Raw genomic sequence first — 16819 nt, 5'->3', positions numbered from 1 at the left:
TGCAGATCACGTGGCAGGTGCCGCGTGCCACGCGCGTAGTGTGACGGGAGCACGTGACATGGCGAACAGCAGCTGATTGCAGGTGACATCTAACAAGTGTGATAGTGTCCCGTTGTTAAAGGGAGGCTAATCAGTTACGGGGGGGGGGGACAGGAAGTACTTGCCACACGTTTATCGAACTCGTTTGTAGCGCATGCCAGGAGCAAGCGGCGGCGCTCATGCCGCGCGAGGCTGACGTCCACCCAGGCGGCGCTGACGATAAATCTCGGAGGTTGATCGCATCCGAGGAGGGGAAAAAATATTTCTAGGTAGATTTACTCCATCGCACATGCATGAATGTGCCTGCACCTGTGCGTGTGGGGATTTGCTGAGGATACTGTATGCCTCTAGCTGCATGGCTAACGACTAGCAAGCAGCTAAACTGACTGTTACCAGTCTAGCTGGATGCTAGATGCAGTCTGCGTACTCGGTCCCATACCCATTAAACTTTCGTTTTCTTTTGGAAAATTTTCTTTACTTTCTCGTCATCCATATTCATAATAATTATAACTTGATTTAAATTTAAACATTCAGTTCCGACGACACGTACACTTGTTAACATTTATTTTCATTATTGAACTTTCCATTTATTTGTTGTATCCGAATTATTTCTCGAAAGGCAACAGGACGTAAATACCGTTCAAACACGGGGCTTAGAGCGAGAGTTCTTGTCAAGTGCTCGTGAAATAGGCGAGTATGGTTCATCAGAAGTCGCCATCTTGCTGTTTGCGAACCTGCCCCTTCAGGGCCAAGTGGACACGTCCTGTTTGCGCCGTGACCCTAGTCTTCGCGCATCCGCGAGCCCCGCTTCAGATAAACCTGTGTGATCCAAAATACGCGTGTTGAGCATCTCTAGGTACTTTGAGGGACAGGAGTTGACGCAGACTGTCAGTTGAAGACATTCCGCATCCATGATACACATCTCACATAGATGTTGCCTGGGCAATCTTCTTCCTTCATCTCCACCTCCCTCCCATCAACACCTGTTTGTCTTACTGCCCTTCTCCTGCTTCTTGTCCCACACTCTGCTCCTTCACCTTTCATAACCCCACTCCATCATTCACAGCTGTGAATTATTTTTGAAAGTATTTTTCGTCCACTTCACTTTCCTGAGTGTGTTGGCAGATTCATCCCAGTTTTCTCACACGACTTACAGACGAACGCAGCGCCTCGTGTGACAAAAATAGCAACAGCCGATGTTTTATCGTTTTCAGAGAGGAAACTGGACTCCATGCCGTATTTTCTTCAACAGCACCGTTTGATCGAGATTCTAGTGTTTGGATTTTGAATGAAAACATCTCTCCGCTGACATTCTTGTAAAGAACACGGTTTTTGTTAGAGTATAGTCTGGCTTGTGCCGCGCCGATAGCCGGCCATGACAGCTTGCACCGGCCACGATACAGATGAGGGCTGTGGCGGCAAATAAACAAAAGTCAGCTTTGGAATCGCAGGAAGTGTGCCGAGTGATCAAGTAGTTGGCGCCTGAGCAGTGGGCGACATCGAGTGGTGGAAGTAGCGGCTATATGCCCACAAGAATAACGTGCACGCGTGCGTGTGTGTGTGTGTGTGTGTGCGTATGTGTGTGCGTACATGTGTGCATGCGTGTTTTCCATCACCACACTTTTCGTTTCGCTGTCATCGATGCACATCTGCTTCGTTTCTTTACTAATCACTGCCGCCTGGCCGTTACCGCTACCGCCTGCCGCGCCGCTTGGAGCGTGCATGCCTAACTCTGTATGTGTGTGTGGTAGACGTGAAACGTCTGCTCAGGTAAGGAAAGAATCTGCTGGTACCTGGGCTCCAGGACAAAAGATAACTGCACAGGTGGGTGAGAGAGGGAGAGAGGATCAACGTGATTAAAGGAAGAGCACTAATTACTGTAGCCGTCTGGTGATGATACTAGATAAAGGGCGAGCATGCTTGTCTTAATTTCGTCCCTTACAGCAAAGTTCTGAGGGTATTTATCCAACCGTTTGAACAAGAGGTCATGTATTCATTACGATATAAAACAAGTTTTTTTGTATTAAAAAATGCGAATTGTCTACCTGGGCGTAAGCTACCAAGATAGTCGAAAGAAAGAAGCCTAAAAAGCACGAGCTAATCAGTCTTGTCGTCTGACAACTTCGGGGTAGAACTAGACACCCGTCTTATCATCTTCACGGCAGGCGAGCTTTCCAACAAACTCCATTAGCACAGCCCTGCCACAGACTTGTGTCTTCAGGGGGAAAGCTGATATAATCTTATCAGTCATGGGGAGTCTCTTTCTCCTCTTCCTACTGTCTAGTCTGATGGGTAGGCTGGTGCTGTCGTCACCATACCCGCTTCCTATGAAAGACAAAGGCTGTGGTCATGTATCTGTGACAGATAGTTGCTAGGGATTCGATCTCCTGTCGTTCGGGTGCGGCTGAGCAAGAAAACTGGAAATGCTTTTGTTGAGGGTGTTGACCAACACAGGATGGTTCTCTCTACTCCCCTAAACTATATTGCTCGGTGGTTTTCTGTCGATTGATGATATGTTGATGTAGGAACAAGTTTCCTGGGAATCAGCGACACAGTTATATAACATTCTTTGGAAACAAAAATACTGTTGACATCAATGTCCGTGTGTTTCCACATGCTTGCAAGTTTGCTCACCTAAAATTCAGGCATTCTACTGTTTATTGTTTAAATTTTTCTGAAAGACAAAACCAAAAAAAAAAGCAAACAAACAAACCAAAGCTGAAGTAGCTTCTTCTGACTAACGTTCATGATTAGCCATGACTAGCCAGATATTCCGGACCTTGTGCACGAGGGTGTAATTATTTTATTTTGTTCTAATTCCACAGCGTTGTGTTCGCGACGAAGGCTCACTAAAATGTCAGTTTGTTGTTCACACTGTGAAATTGTTTGATGCTAATGTTTTTCAGACTGACGATTATGCTCGTTTCCTTTGTAAACAGTCAAATGGGGTCGTGGTCACAGGAGGGATGCCGCGTGGTCCGCAGCAATGCCAGTCAGACGACGTGCGAGTGTGATCACATGACCAACTTTGCCGTCCTCATGGCGGTTCAGGAGGTCAAGGTAAGCTTCCACAATTTCCGTCCCTCTCCGTTGTTTTGATAGTTTTGGGTCTGTTCGACTTTTCCTGATGAAAGAGAAAGTCCATTGTTGTCATTATCAGCAGACCAAATGAGCTTTTATCATCTTTTATGATCAGATATCCGAGACCCATCAGTCCTTCTTGAAATTGGCCACCATCGTCGGATGTGTCATCTCCTGTATCTGCCTGCTGGCCAGCTGGATTACCTTTACCTGCTTCACGTGAGTTAACCACACTTTTCTCACCTACTCAGACAATTCAGAATTTTGTTCATGGAGTGGTTGATTCCTCAGATCTGACTACCATGGTAGCTAGCTCAGCATAAAATACTACCACCCCATCCCATTTCTACAAAGTACTAATAATTTAGGAGAGGTTATAAGAGAAGCTATGACGCTTGTATTTCAGATGAAGACACTTTGTGTTTCTGTAATATTATAATTATTATTATTATTATTATTAGCAAAATAGCATGGTCAGTAAAAATCTTTTAACTGCAGTCTAACCTTACCCTAACAGCATTAGCTATGGTAATGACTATAAAAATTATTTACTGTCTAGTAAGTTTTAATTTCAAAGGATGAACTTTTTGTAAGGGACTTAATATGGATATTGTTGAAAAAATAACAGAGACGTGAAATAAGTTTTTTTAATTGCGGTCGATCATAGGAAATGTAAGAGGACGAGGTTTCTTCTTTTAGCTGTGACATTAGTAGGTGTAGCACCATCAGAAGAAGTGATGGTAGAATACATCGCTAAAGTAGTGGCGGATGATCGCGATGATGGCAGCGGCAACTTTCCTGGTGCCGGCGTGAAAAGTCCTCCATCAGCAACCTGTGTATGCAAAAAGTAGTTCCGGCTATCTCTGACATCCAGCCAGAACTTGAGCAGCGGTTCAGGCGGTAGAGAGGCGGCTGTTAGCCAGATCCTTACGTAATGAAAGGAATCATTCACTGAGCTCTGGAACCGTTCACAGACGATCGGACGGCCTATCTCCGTCAGCCTCGCGCTGCGCCATCTTCTGTTCTCCTCCTCCCAGATAACTGACGTCAGCACCTAGCCGCCAGAAGCTGGAACGTTGGATGAGGGACAAGGGGTGGAGGGAGTGCGGTGGTGGTGGTGGCGGGGAGGAGCTCGAAGAGGGTCGAAGTGTGCAGTTTCAGCACTCGATGCACGAGGAAAGGAGTTCTTTTAAAGATTGCTTTTCTCGTCGGCGCATTGAAGCCTCTCTGCTTGTATTTTAGACTGGATTTATTTACTGTTGTTTGTGCTGCAGTTTTATTAATTTTTTTAAAGGGAAACTTACATTGTGGAAATGTTTTAATTTAAATTTAAACTTTAGAAGAGCATGTGTCTGGTCAGGAGCACATCACCCTGATCTTCCCCGTTCTCCAGCGAAGACACAAACGGGCTCTTAACATATGTCCGCCCACGTTCACACGCACAAAGGCAATAGTGAACAATCACACCATTGTGCGAGCCTGATTACACATACACACATGCATGCACACACACAGGCGTCGACACGCACCTCGGCGATGATCCTCCGCTGCAGACGGTTGCGCTGCTGTTGTGGGGGGCACGTGGGCAGACGTGTAAACAATTTGAAAAGGCATGTGCACGATGACTTTTGATATATTTATAACGAAATCCCTCAAAGCAGTCAGAAAATGCATGTTGGGTCTGGATGTTTTCTTGAAATTTCTAGATATTTCTTTTCTTTTTCATAAACAGTAACTCCTTTAGTGACGTCACACGGGGAGGTGGAGGTCAAGAGCTGCCTTCCTTTTTCTTCTTTAGATCTACCCTTCCACACTTACCTCTCCCATGATGAAATGCTAATTGAAAGGAAGCAATTAAGACTGATATACTCTTTTATCTCTCTCTCTCCCGCCCTTCCTGTAGATCGCGCACCTCCGTAGAGTTATCTCCTCCTAAAGAATCGCCACTCCCTTCATTCATACAAACCGTCCCTCCTCCACTAATGAACAAAGACGACCTGTCAAGTGAACGTTCCAGGCTTTTAGATTGAATGCTTTCACAAATGTTAACCACATGTGTGTGTGTGCATTGCCTCTTTTTATTTACTTTTTAATGTTTATGCACAAACGCAATGTTGGAAAAAAAGTCTCAAACAGGGAAAATGTAGAGTTATGTCTGTGTCAGAACCTACTCGCTCTGTTATATGTATGAACGACAGTTTTAATGAGTTCTGGTGGACATAAAAACGGCAGCCAGTTTTTGAACCGTTTTACGTCGGGGCGCAACCCATCCTGCCGTAAAGCTCGCCTCTCTGGCTTATCTCCCCCTGCGGACTGACGTCCTCTCGGTGAAGTGGTCTTTTAGTGGGCCACAAATAGAGTCTGTATCGCCCGCCACCTCCCAGTTTTCACATCGAATAAATCTGACGGTGTGTCTTCCTCACCTTTAAATTCGTGTAATATGTTACTATTATGCTGAAGCATCGGGTGGCGGCAGCTTGGAGAGAGTTCGAGGCTGCAGGGTTTGAAAAAGGGATAGAAGCAGCTGTAGATGGTTTTCTGCATTTCTTTCTTTTAAATTTCTTTGTTTAGTTCATCGTCAAATAGCAGTACAGAGGCTTCTTTGTGTAGTCTTTACATGAATCCCAGCCTTTCAAGTATCTAGTAAGTTATATGTAGGCTAACAGCCATGCTCTCCGATATCTACATTTAGATGTTACCTTTTGACGATTGAACTTCTCGATTGAACTAAATGTTGATTATTGAGCTTTTCTACACCTGTTATATTTGTATTTACATTATTCTTTATAACTTTTCTATAGGGTTCTTATGGAAAGATTTCGAAAGAGGTTTGTTTGTCCTAATTTTCGTAGTTTCTCTTGTATCACGTCCAACCATTGCTGAACAATTTGTACCGGAAGTAGAAAAGTGCAATGTTTGCCGGGTGAGACGTGTTGCCCAGCAGGTGAGCAGGTAGCAAGCAGACGCAATAAAAGTGCCTGTCTGATAGCTCCCCTGAATCGTGAGGTGCAAGCACTTTATTCAGGGCTGCAGGAAAAACTAGAGTAGGTGTAAGGGTTTGTGTAGCTCATCATATCGCGACACGAAGACCAATGTGCGTGTGTGTGTGAGTGTGTGTGAGTGTGTGTGTGAGTGTGTGTGCTTCTGTAGTAAACTAGAAATATATAAACATCTTTGTTAATTTAGTTCCTTTGCATTCTGCACACAGATGCGTATTGCTGACGTTGTTGATGAGATGGAGGGTACGGGGATGAGGACAAAAATAACCATAATAGACATTTTTGATGGAAATAATTTTATAAACCATTTGTGCACATTTTGTCACAGAACCCTCCAAGGAGAGCGGAATTCGATCACAAGAACTTGGTCGTCTGCTTGTTTATTGCTGAGATGTTGTTCCTGACGGGCATTGATCAAACCCAGAACAGAGTAAGTGTTGCTGTGAACTGCTGCAAAACTTTTTATTTCTGTCAGTCAGTTGTAGTACGATCAATTACTGAGGATGAAGATGGCAATCTTGAGGTAGGGGTGTTCGTAAGATGATTATTATTATTAATACTATTATTATTATTCTCAACAAGGTGGCTTGTGGTTTTATCGCGGGCTTCCTGCACTACTTCTTTCTGGCGTCGTTCCTGTGGATGTTGCTGGAGGGCGTGCACATCGTGCTCATGCTGGTCCAGGTGTTTGATGCCTCCAGGTCTCGTCTGCCGTATTACTACGCCACTGCATATGGTGCGTGCACTTCTTCTGCAATCCAAGCGCAGTCACACGCTCTCTCACTCACACACACACACGGACACACACACTCTCTCCTAGAGAGCGCGCGAGAGAAAAAGAGGAAGACCATGTATTAGGTAACAGTTCTTATAAAGTATAAGTACAGCACTTTTATTCTTATATTTAATGTTGTTTTATGGGGGTTTTTTTTGTTTTGTTTGTTTGGTTTTTTTTTTGTTGTTTTTTTTTTTTTTTTTTAGTTCGTTCGGGGTGTTTGTGTTCATTTGTTTGCGTCTTTCTTTCTTTTCTAAAAAGAAAAAAAGTGCGCGCTACTTCACTTTGCCTTGCATTACCATTCGTAATCTTTGCAATCATCCAAAACACTCAAACATGTTTATATAAACTCACGTCTAGTCTATTAGACATTTGCGAATAATTTAAAACTTCAAAGTGGAATGTCTTAAAAGTTCAAGCCCAATCCTTCTGAGTGAACAGAGTCTCCAAGCTATGGCGGTTTCCCCATTTTGCAGCCTGTAGCTTGTTCAGGTTATGTCAGTAGGTCTCGTGTTTGTGAATCACTCAACAGTCTGTACTTTCTGCCCACAGCGCCGCCTTTCCTCATCATCGCCATTTCGGCAGGCTTGTATCATCAAGGCTACGGGACGGAGAGATAGTGAGTCCGACTTCCTTCCACTTCAAAGGGAACATAATCCCGCATACCTCACATTATAAACACCAGTTTGTTTATCAGACGAATTGCCTTGATTCACCCCATGATATGTAGGAGCTTTGATACTCTTCTCACAAATTTATTTTTCTAGAAAATATATATCTATACAATAAAGTGAGTTGGTTTGAGATTAGCCTGATAGTCATAAGGTTTAAACAAGAATACAGGACGGAGGAGAAAGAAATTCAGTTGATAGCATCATCATCACGAAGATGACAACAGAAGGAGATGGGCAGATTGTTCTTTACAGCTAACAATTTATGAAATAATCAAAATTTTATAAGAGACTACAGAAAGGCGTGGAATAAACAATGATAAACAAGATTCGCTGAGAGTTCATCTGCTCCCCCTACTTCCACTCTTTCGCATGTGAAGGAAAACATATGTCATATTGTTCTATCTGATTAACATGTAGTAAATTTTATTTAGTTGTATATAATCTACCACCAGGCGTATCCAGTTTTATTAAATTTCCTCCAAGGCAGTTGAATGCATAGTGAGAGAAAGAAAAAGGTTAAAGCTGGCCGCGTATTTTAAACTTTAGGTTTGGAATTCACATTCAGAGGTTATCAACTGCAAGATTAAAATTCAAGATCGTTTCTAGATACTACTATGAGGCCCGCACTGGAACCCATTACTTGATTCCTCTCATGTTAGAAAGTTGTGCATGTTCTGCAGACAGATGCTTCTCTGCTGGTGATAATGTGAGCATTAGGAGGCACCTGTAACAAATGAGCTGTCTTGCAAATCTAAGTGTTTATCCCTCCAGGGGAGGGTTGTCATATCGCCCTGATTTAATGACATTTTCAAAGTTTCGCCCTGTGGGATGTACATGTGCCAAGAGAGGCCAGTAATCTGTGAGAAGTGAACTGTGAAAACACCAATGTTGAGGCATATTTTGCTCTGATGTCATGGCATTGTCCAACTTTATTTTGCCATAGTTGGAACAGACTGGAAAAGAGCTCATTAATTCTCTTGAAAAGTGAACTGTTAAAACGTTAATTCAAAAATGACTGCAGTTTGCTTCTATGTAAATGTACTGAAAAAGGTTGAAGATGAACAAGCGATTGTTTAACCACTCAGGAAAAAGTATTTTTATTGTCTGTGTATCACCTTACATCTGTTGCTTTGTTTCAGCTGCTGGCTAACAACAGAACGTTACTTCATCTGGAGTTTTGCAGGACCCGTGGCTGTAATTTTGTTTGTAAGTCTCCTACTACCCTCCCTTGTCCCTTGTCTTTCCTTTTCTACTTCCCCAGCTCTGACCCCAGCAAGAATTTATTTCTTCAAACTGCTCCCTGTTTACATGTTTGAGTTCTTTGAGACTGAATGGTAGCCAGTTAACCAGTATATGTATCGTCAAAATAATTTTTTCTCTTGAGCATTGTGGGCATCGAGCTCCGTCCAGCAGTCTAAGGAAACGGTTCTTATTACATCAACATCATCATATGTTTCAATATGTGCAATCCATTCAAGGCAGGGGCATGAGAAAGCAGTACGATAACCCAGTAGTAAAACGTTCGCTTCAAACCACTGCAACAGAAAGGTCTCGCGATCGAATCTCATTTGGGACAACATGTACGTCTTTCTGGACGTGTCGCCTATTCACAGGACTGGCCGCCTAGTGTTTTCTCTGAGTGTTCCATCCATCCAAGCTGTAAAGCTTCGCGCCCACATATATCCTCATCTTATTCACTTTCATGCAGATTAGCACGTGCATGGGCTTGAAAAAAGGGGTCTTGCTTCTTCTTCAGTATCATGTAGAGAAGAGTCATGTACACCATGAGTGTTTTTCGTCAACGTGCAACGCATTCAACATATATCTTTCACATTATAAAATTTGTTTGAAATTTATCTACATATTTTAAAAAATAGAGTAGTCGATCTAGCTCTTTCACACTTTTAATTTTTTTTTTAAAAAAAGCCAATACGGGAAATGCTAGCGTTGATTTATATTAAACTGTGGCATTTATCGAAAATGTTATCCTCAAATGTTCATTCCGTTGCGTGTTCATAAAGTTTTCCCACCTCAATGAACCAGCTGTGCCCAGCTTGAGAGCTGAAAAATATGCCGACGATAAACTTATGTAAGGGTGGTGAATGAAACGAGCAAAGAGAACTCCAACAGCGCCTATGATAAGATACCAGAGCTTGCAGACAATCCTCCTCACTTACTCCCTCCTGCCTTCGTTTGTGTGTGTGTGTGTGTGCGCGCATGTTTTGGGATTTTTTAAATTTTATTTTAATTAATCACATGTCCATGTGGGTCAGGTAAAGGAGGCAGCTGTAACTCTGTCTTTTGTGATGTAAGGACTATTGTTGACCTGTGGTGACTTCTTTCTTCAGGTGAACGCGGTCATCCTGGTGTACGCCATGACTATGGTTTGTCGCCACTCCGAGTATGTCTTCAGTGGCAAAGACAAAACAGCTGGTGGAATCAGGTTGGTTACAGTCACCCTGCCTCACCTTTTGACTTTTTTGGTACAAGAGGGGTGGTTACTTATTGGTTCCATGTTTCATTATTGTTTTTATTTAATGCTAGAGCTTTGGTGATTTGGAAGTTACATTTTCGTTTTCAACAATTCATCTTCCAAAAAAATCTATTGAAAACCAATTTTTTGTTTTCGGAGAGATTGTATCGGTCTCTATGTGAACAATCATTAGTATACATTAATATACATGTAGCAATATGTTTGTATGTGTGTGTCTATAACAGTTTTTCAAAAGACAAAATTAAGACCAATCTGTTAGTGCTTCTCCAGTTAAAGCAGGATGGTGAAAGTGTCCATGATGACCAATCAAGCCACTTGTAGCTAGAGATGTAATGAACTATCTCCTGATGCACTTCTGTTGCACTTTGTGCCAGATCGTGGATCCAGGGTGCTGCTGCTCTTGAGGTTCTGCTGGGGCTGACTTGGATCCTGGGCTATTTCTTCCTCAACACCCAGACCCTGGCGCTGGCTTACCTGTTCACCGCTCTCAACTCCTTGCAAGGTCTCTTCATCTTCTGTTTCCACTGTCTTCTCAACAAGAAGGTAAAAAGCAGCATTTCTCTTCACACGCAATCGTCCACAATCCATCCTTCATTCATGTCACGTTAAAGAAATGATAATAACCATGCCCAAAATGTGAAAGTTCCATTTCTTTGGCAGAGCTTGATCTCATATCCTTTCTCTTTCTCTCTCTCCAGACCCTGAATAATCATAGCCTCTCCAGACCCTAAATAGTCATAAGATATATATATATCCTTTTTTCTGATGTGTTAGGTTATTATTTTTAATTTTATTGTTGTTTTTCTTGTTGATTAAAATACACCTGCCCCTCAGAGCGAATTTAAAGCTTCAAGTGTGAATGTCGTTTCTGGACCGTGTTGTGATCCAGTTTTGGCGATGGTGGTGTTTGCAGGCTCGCAAGGAATACCGCCGTGTCATGAAGGTGAAGAGAAGGCCCAGCACCACCACCGGGTCTGGCACCGGCACCCACTCCGCCTCTCTGGGCCACAAACACAAGCACGACCTGTCTCTTGATGCCCCCGGTGGTCCTCTCTTCCACAGCCACGCCTGAGTGCAGCGCGAGGGCACAGGGAGCAGACGTCGTAAGACTTTCATCCTTGATGTCGCTTATCGTCTCGTTGACGTCATGGTTGACTCTTCTCGTGTGAGAACCTGGTTGATGTGGTCGGCGCTTCAAGCTTGCAGCATGCATGTACCTGTATTCTTCTACGATGTACAGAATACCACGGGAAGTCACTCAACTGCCAACAATTGGCAATTCTATTTTATTTTGCGTTTTGCTGTGCAAAAAAAAAAAAATGATTCTGGCAAGTTAAGATCAGTGAACTGTCTGCCTACCTCTGTCTCCCTCTCTTTGACCTTCTCCCCCCTTCTCTCTCTTTTCACATGGTCAACCTTCCCTCCCTCTCTCTTCACCTTGTTTTTTCTTTCTTGCTTACTTTCCCCCTCATCTTCTCCCATTCTTCTACTTTCATTCTTCTTCATCTTCTCATCTTTTCTGATTGACAGGAAGTGTATGTGGGCAAATGTGATATGAACAACACTCAAGAAAATTCTGTATCTATCAGTTTAAACACCTCTGCCATCAAGTTTTGTAGTAATGGCTAGTCTGTGTTTGTATCTGACTGCAACGTTTGAAGTGTTATCTAAAATCATCTCTAGCTTCTGCTTTAGAGCATCAGATAATCTCACAGAACCTTGAAGCATTTCAGGTCTTTGATATATTTTTAAATTCTGCATGTTTCATGTCTATTTTGGCTGTGGATTTTTTTTTTTTTTTTTTTTTTTGACAAGAAGTCTTATTCTCCATTCGTTTTGATAAAAGTAGACTTATGTTTCATTTGTTGCTCCTGCTACTCTCACTGTCTCTGTGAACAATGCTCTTTTCCTGTTCTATGATAATTTACACCAAAGTTCGAACTGTTCACAAATGGTTTTTGACTGCATGCATATTAACATTCCTTTTTGACATAATACTTTAACACCCTTTGAAATCCCATTTTCAAAAAGGGAACAACTGTCAAATATGTACATGAATATGTTTTTTGTGTGTACACATGCATCAACTGTAGTGAATGCAAGAATGATTGTGATACATAGCGCGCCTCTAGGATAACATTGCTGATCTGCAAGAATGGTTATGTTTTGTGTAATTGAAGCATACGAACATGTGCGCATGCATGCACACACACATATATATATATACACATGCACACATCCATTTTGAACACGTATACACAAACACATTAGCGCAAGAATGCGTGTTTGCATCTGTACATATTGCATTTACTTCATTAGCTAAGGTCTAGTCATTATTGTATATGAAGATGTATATTGTGCTTTCCATGCAGTTTTCTTGCAAACTTAGTTTCAGACATGTTCGATGAGCTTGGTGAGCACCGTATCTGATATTTTTTCCCCAATCATTTTTTTTTTCCTTGTAATATATTTTTCCTTATTCCTGGGCATTTCCGCTGGATCGTACAGAAGATGTTCCATATCCATTAAATCATTCTTGATTTGTTTTTATCACTTATTCAAACACCCCAGACTGAAGAAGAAAATTTTCTTATCCTCTATTTACCATCATAACAACTTCAAACCGGTGAGCAGCACAGGCCAACCAGAAACTGCAGTTCCATGAAAGTTTCCACATGTAAGGTCAAAGCAAATGAATGTGGAGCAATTAAATATTGTATTTTGATTTAGATATTTTTTTAAAGTGCTGTTTCAAATTTTATTAGGTTTTGGAACTTTTTTTTTTTTTGGTCTTATGGTGCTCTCATAGGTTTTCATTCTTGATTGCCTGACATTACATGTGTTCATTTTCACTGCTTTTAATATTAACATTTTTATGCAATTTTGATACCTTAAGTGCAATTGTTCATCATTTTTTTACTATATTATATTGACACTGCAGTTGTTACTGCTGGGTCAAAACAAAGCAATTACTTGTATTTTTGAGTAAGCATACAAACATTTTTCCCCTTAAAATGGTAGGTAACTGTACAGGAAAAAAAATAAACTTTCCTTTTTTAGTTCCCTTGCCCTTCTGCTCTTTTGGCCTTAGATTTTCTAGCGGGATGTCTTTAGCTTGCTATATGGGGGTGAATGAGAGTGATGTTCTTTTGCCTTATTGGCTTGAGAGGACTGGCTTTCCAGATTCTTTGGATTTTGCTATTTATCTGAGTTAATTTTGATTTTGGAGACCATTGTTTGACCTGTCAGGATCTTAATGATTGTGATGTTTTACTTCTACAACTTCAGCTGATCAGTTAACTAACAATCCTTTCATCCATGACAGCATTTTCATCTCAGTCCAGTTTCTTTTCGTGCATGTTGACAGTGAGATGAAACACCCCATGTGCAATGTAGCTAAATGTCTTGATGACTCAAGGCAGCAAAACCGACTACAGCTAGTTTGACCTCCAGAGGTTTATCCTCAGCATTCCTGATCTGTTCTGATGACTTCTCATATGACAAACAATTGTTTATTTAAATTCTAGATCTTCGACCACAGACATGAACAAGTTCATGCTTCGACAGGTAAATGTGTTGCCTGCCTGCACAGACAAATCTGGTCCTCCATTTTCTTCTGTCTCCACGATTTCTGTTGCCATAATTTATGCATTTATTTGAATTTTGTAGACTTTCCTAGTTTTATTCCCTTTTCCTTCCTGTCATCTGGGTTAGTTTCTTAAATTTCTCCATATCGTGACTATTGTTATAATTAATATTTGTAAAGAGCCATGAGCTTGCTCATAAGGTGGGGATGTGGCACTATTATAATTAACCTTTATCATCACACCAATACTAATATTATTTCTTACTCAAGGGAAGTAACTACAACCCTCTCAACAAACATCTCAACTAGACCATTCTCAGTGATTTGTGCTTAGTGACTCTCGAAGAGTTTTAGAGTGTCTGAGAGTGTATTTTGACAACACAGCATGCAGACGAACAAATAATTTATATTTTCTAATTGAATCTCAATTTGTATTGCTTGTTATAATTGTTATCATGGACTGAATTACGTTAGTTATCTTTACACACTAAGTTTTCTTGTGCAAATGATTATTTTTGAAAAATGTTTACACCATAATATCCAATTTGTGTTTGATCTGCTGATTTAAGACAAGCTTCATGACCGCCGTCTTAAGTGCTTAGTGTGAAACAAAAATAATGAATGCTGTATCTCCCAGTGCTGATTTACATTAATACCAACTGGAGTTGTCTTTTTGATGTGAACTAGACATTGTACTGCAAAGCATTTTCGTCTGTTGATGTAGCATATACCGTCTGGCCTCGTTATCTCGCCACTTTGAGGGAAGATCTGTATCTTCAGGTCACTGGTTTAATGTCTGTTCAAGGCTGTGACTGCTGAACTCCCCTGTCGACCCAGCAGTTTCCACAACAAAAAAAATAGGTACCTTCTCATGTGGAAGGAGAGAGTTGAGCTCTGCCTTCCACACGATTCTTCCTCCATCCAGCCTCCAATCTACCAACCACATCCCACACCCTCCCTGACCTCAGCTTGCAACAATGGATAGGGCGGAATCAGGTCATGATTACGGTAACTGGTTAGTCCCAAGTGGTAGTAGAGAGGGAGGGGTGGTGGCAAAAACCAGGAAGTGTGATTTCTTGGACCCTTTCTTTCCTTTTACCTCGTACTGTGTTCAGTTCCACAAGTGAAATTCAGATTTTGTTTTCCAGTGTGGCTATCACCAGCCATGAGAGTTCTTTATGCCCTCGATAAATGTACACTCATGTTGTACTGATTACCAACCTGTTCCCCTCATGATGTCAGCCACTCATGTGGTGGATGGACGGGGGGCGAGGTAACAAGGTCACACTGTAATTATGACACTGTAGGATAAACATAGCTTCCTGTTTGGATGCAGTGCAGTTTGGCACAATAAAATATGCCACAATAAAAGTTTTTTTCTCATACTGTCTTTATGCTATGATGTATGTGTGTTTGTAGAAGTGTACATAATGTAACACTGGGAAAGCAACAATATGTTCATCATATAAACCAAGGATTTTTAATTTTACTTTTCTGTTAAGTGAAAGTTTATTTTAAATGTGGAGACCCTCCTACATTTTTTTTCACGCACATTCTTTCCTCACCTCTATCACTCTCCTTTTGAGTATTTCAAAATAAAGAATACAAGACATTTATTACAATTTATCACTTTGTACTGAAGTTATTACAGAAAGCATAAATACTGTGCAAAGCAAAAACACTTTCTAAAAACAAAGACTGCCAGAAATATTTGTGTTCTTTACAACAAAAACACTGGAAAACTTTAGTTGAACATCAAAATAAAATAACAGTGATCTAACTTGAAACTGAAACACAGTAATTCAGAGTAAAAATTATTCTACAGTATCTTAATAACATCAAAAAGAGAATAAAAGCGATGATAATACTACACAATAGCAAAAGCATTTTGCATTAGAACCCTTACAAAGCATGAAAAAATGTCAGATGAATTGTCACTTCCACTATTTTGATTACTGATTGGGTCTTTAATGCAACAGACCTAATTGCAAGATCTCTTGCAAAGTATTAATTTAGATTTTGTATTTTTAAAAAACTAGCAAGAAAAACACGAAAATAAAATTTCTTCTTGCATCGTTATTTTCTGTTGAGATACCATGTTTTTCTTCAAATTCATGAATTTTAACAAGTGAATTCATCTTGTATCTAAGAGAAGTCAATGATCTGAAGACTGTAATGAGAAATGTGGATGTGATTCATGATCATTTATGTTCCAAAGCCAGGACAATTGCACAAACAAATCAAAACAAGGAATTCTTCACCATGAAGGTCCTTTTCCACTGATCAAAATGGCAGAAACGAAGTTAAACACTTTGACAAAGTCCTATCTCCATACACTGAAATGGTCTCACAAGCAGGCATGGAAATGCATGTGATGCAACAATGATACCTCCCCTGACCCTCATTCTTGTTTAGGGAAAAAACACAAATACTCTGTAGCAATCCAAATTTTGAATTGCTTAAATGCTTGAGGCCTGGATTAATTACCCAGACAGCAAGAAAAAAATTGCATTAAAGTCGTTTACCTATTAATGAAGATTTATAGACATAAATTTCACAATCTCAACTTGCATATAAGTGCCTTTTGACAGGTTTATGGAACCTTAAAACCACAGATACTTCAATTTCCAAGCTATCTCAACATCTTTTTATCTGCATGCTATTCTTTACAAAAAATAATAAAACAAATGTTTTTAACTATAATTACTAAATGAGCACTGAAGAACTCGTCTTTCTTCATCGGCAATGTCATTGTTGCACCACATGGATGCACCAAACCCATCTTCTTTGTCATTTCATGTCTGACACTATAGAATACTGCAGCCACCCTTTTCCTTGAATGGGTTTTCGCTGGGCTTGGAGAACCCGCGTATTAGATAGTCATCGTCGATATGGGCCTCACAGTACTTGACAAGATCATCAATGCACTGGGAGACACGCATGCGGGTGATCTGGGCCTCACATCGAAGCTGTTCGATCAGTCGCCGCTGCTGCTGAAGACCTTCTTGGAACTTGTTCATGATGTCTCAGAACACCTGCACACCAATCAAGTACTTGTGTAGAATGCTGAAAGGGTTTATTATTCAAAACGAATCTGAAAATGTGAAAAATGCCCTTCAAATCTTTTATTTAAAACTCAAGCAATGCCACTGCTTTACGTGATCTCTGTAA

General features: G+C 40.9%; 1 protein-coding gene across 1 annotated transcript in view; it reads left to right on the top strand.

Annotated features, from left to right (window-relative positions):
- The window catches only part of LOC112573785 (adhesion G protein-coupled receptor L1-like), a 202258-nt gene extending 187227 nt beyond the window's left edge, over window positions 1-15031 (top strand). Inside the window, exons 12-21 of the mRNA XM_025254385.1 lie at window positions 2979-3099; window positions 3236-3339; window positions 3788-3956; window positions 6448-6549; window positions 6702-6855; window positions 7447-7513; window positions 8708-8774; window positions 9917-10011; window positions 10437-10605; window positions 10976-15031. Of these exons, the coding sequence (XP_025110170.1) occupies window positions 2979-3099; window positions 3236-3339; window positions 3788-3956; window positions 6448-6549; window positions 6702-6855; window positions 7447-7513; window positions 8708-8774; window positions 9917-10011; window positions 10437-10605; window positions 10976-11134 (1207 nt within the window). The 3' untranslated portion in view covers window positions 11135-15031. The remainder of the gene's footprint in view (window positions 1-2978; window positions 3100-3235; window positions 3340-3787; window positions 3957-6447; window positions 6550-6701; window positions 6856-7446; window positions 7514-8707; window positions 8775-9916; window positions 10012-10436; window positions 10606-10975) is intronic.
- Window positions 15032-16819: the final 1788 nt, after the last annotated feature.

Source organism: Pomacea canaliculata, linkage group LG10, assembly GCF_003073045.1.
Source record: "Pomacea canaliculata isolate SZHN2017 linkage group LG10, ASM307304v1, whole genome shotgun sequence".
NCBI lineage: Eukaryota > Metazoa > Mollusca > Gastropoda > Architaenioglossa > Ampullariidae > Pomacea > Pomacea canaliculata.
This window is presented reverse-complemented; position numbering and strand designations above follow the sequence as displayed.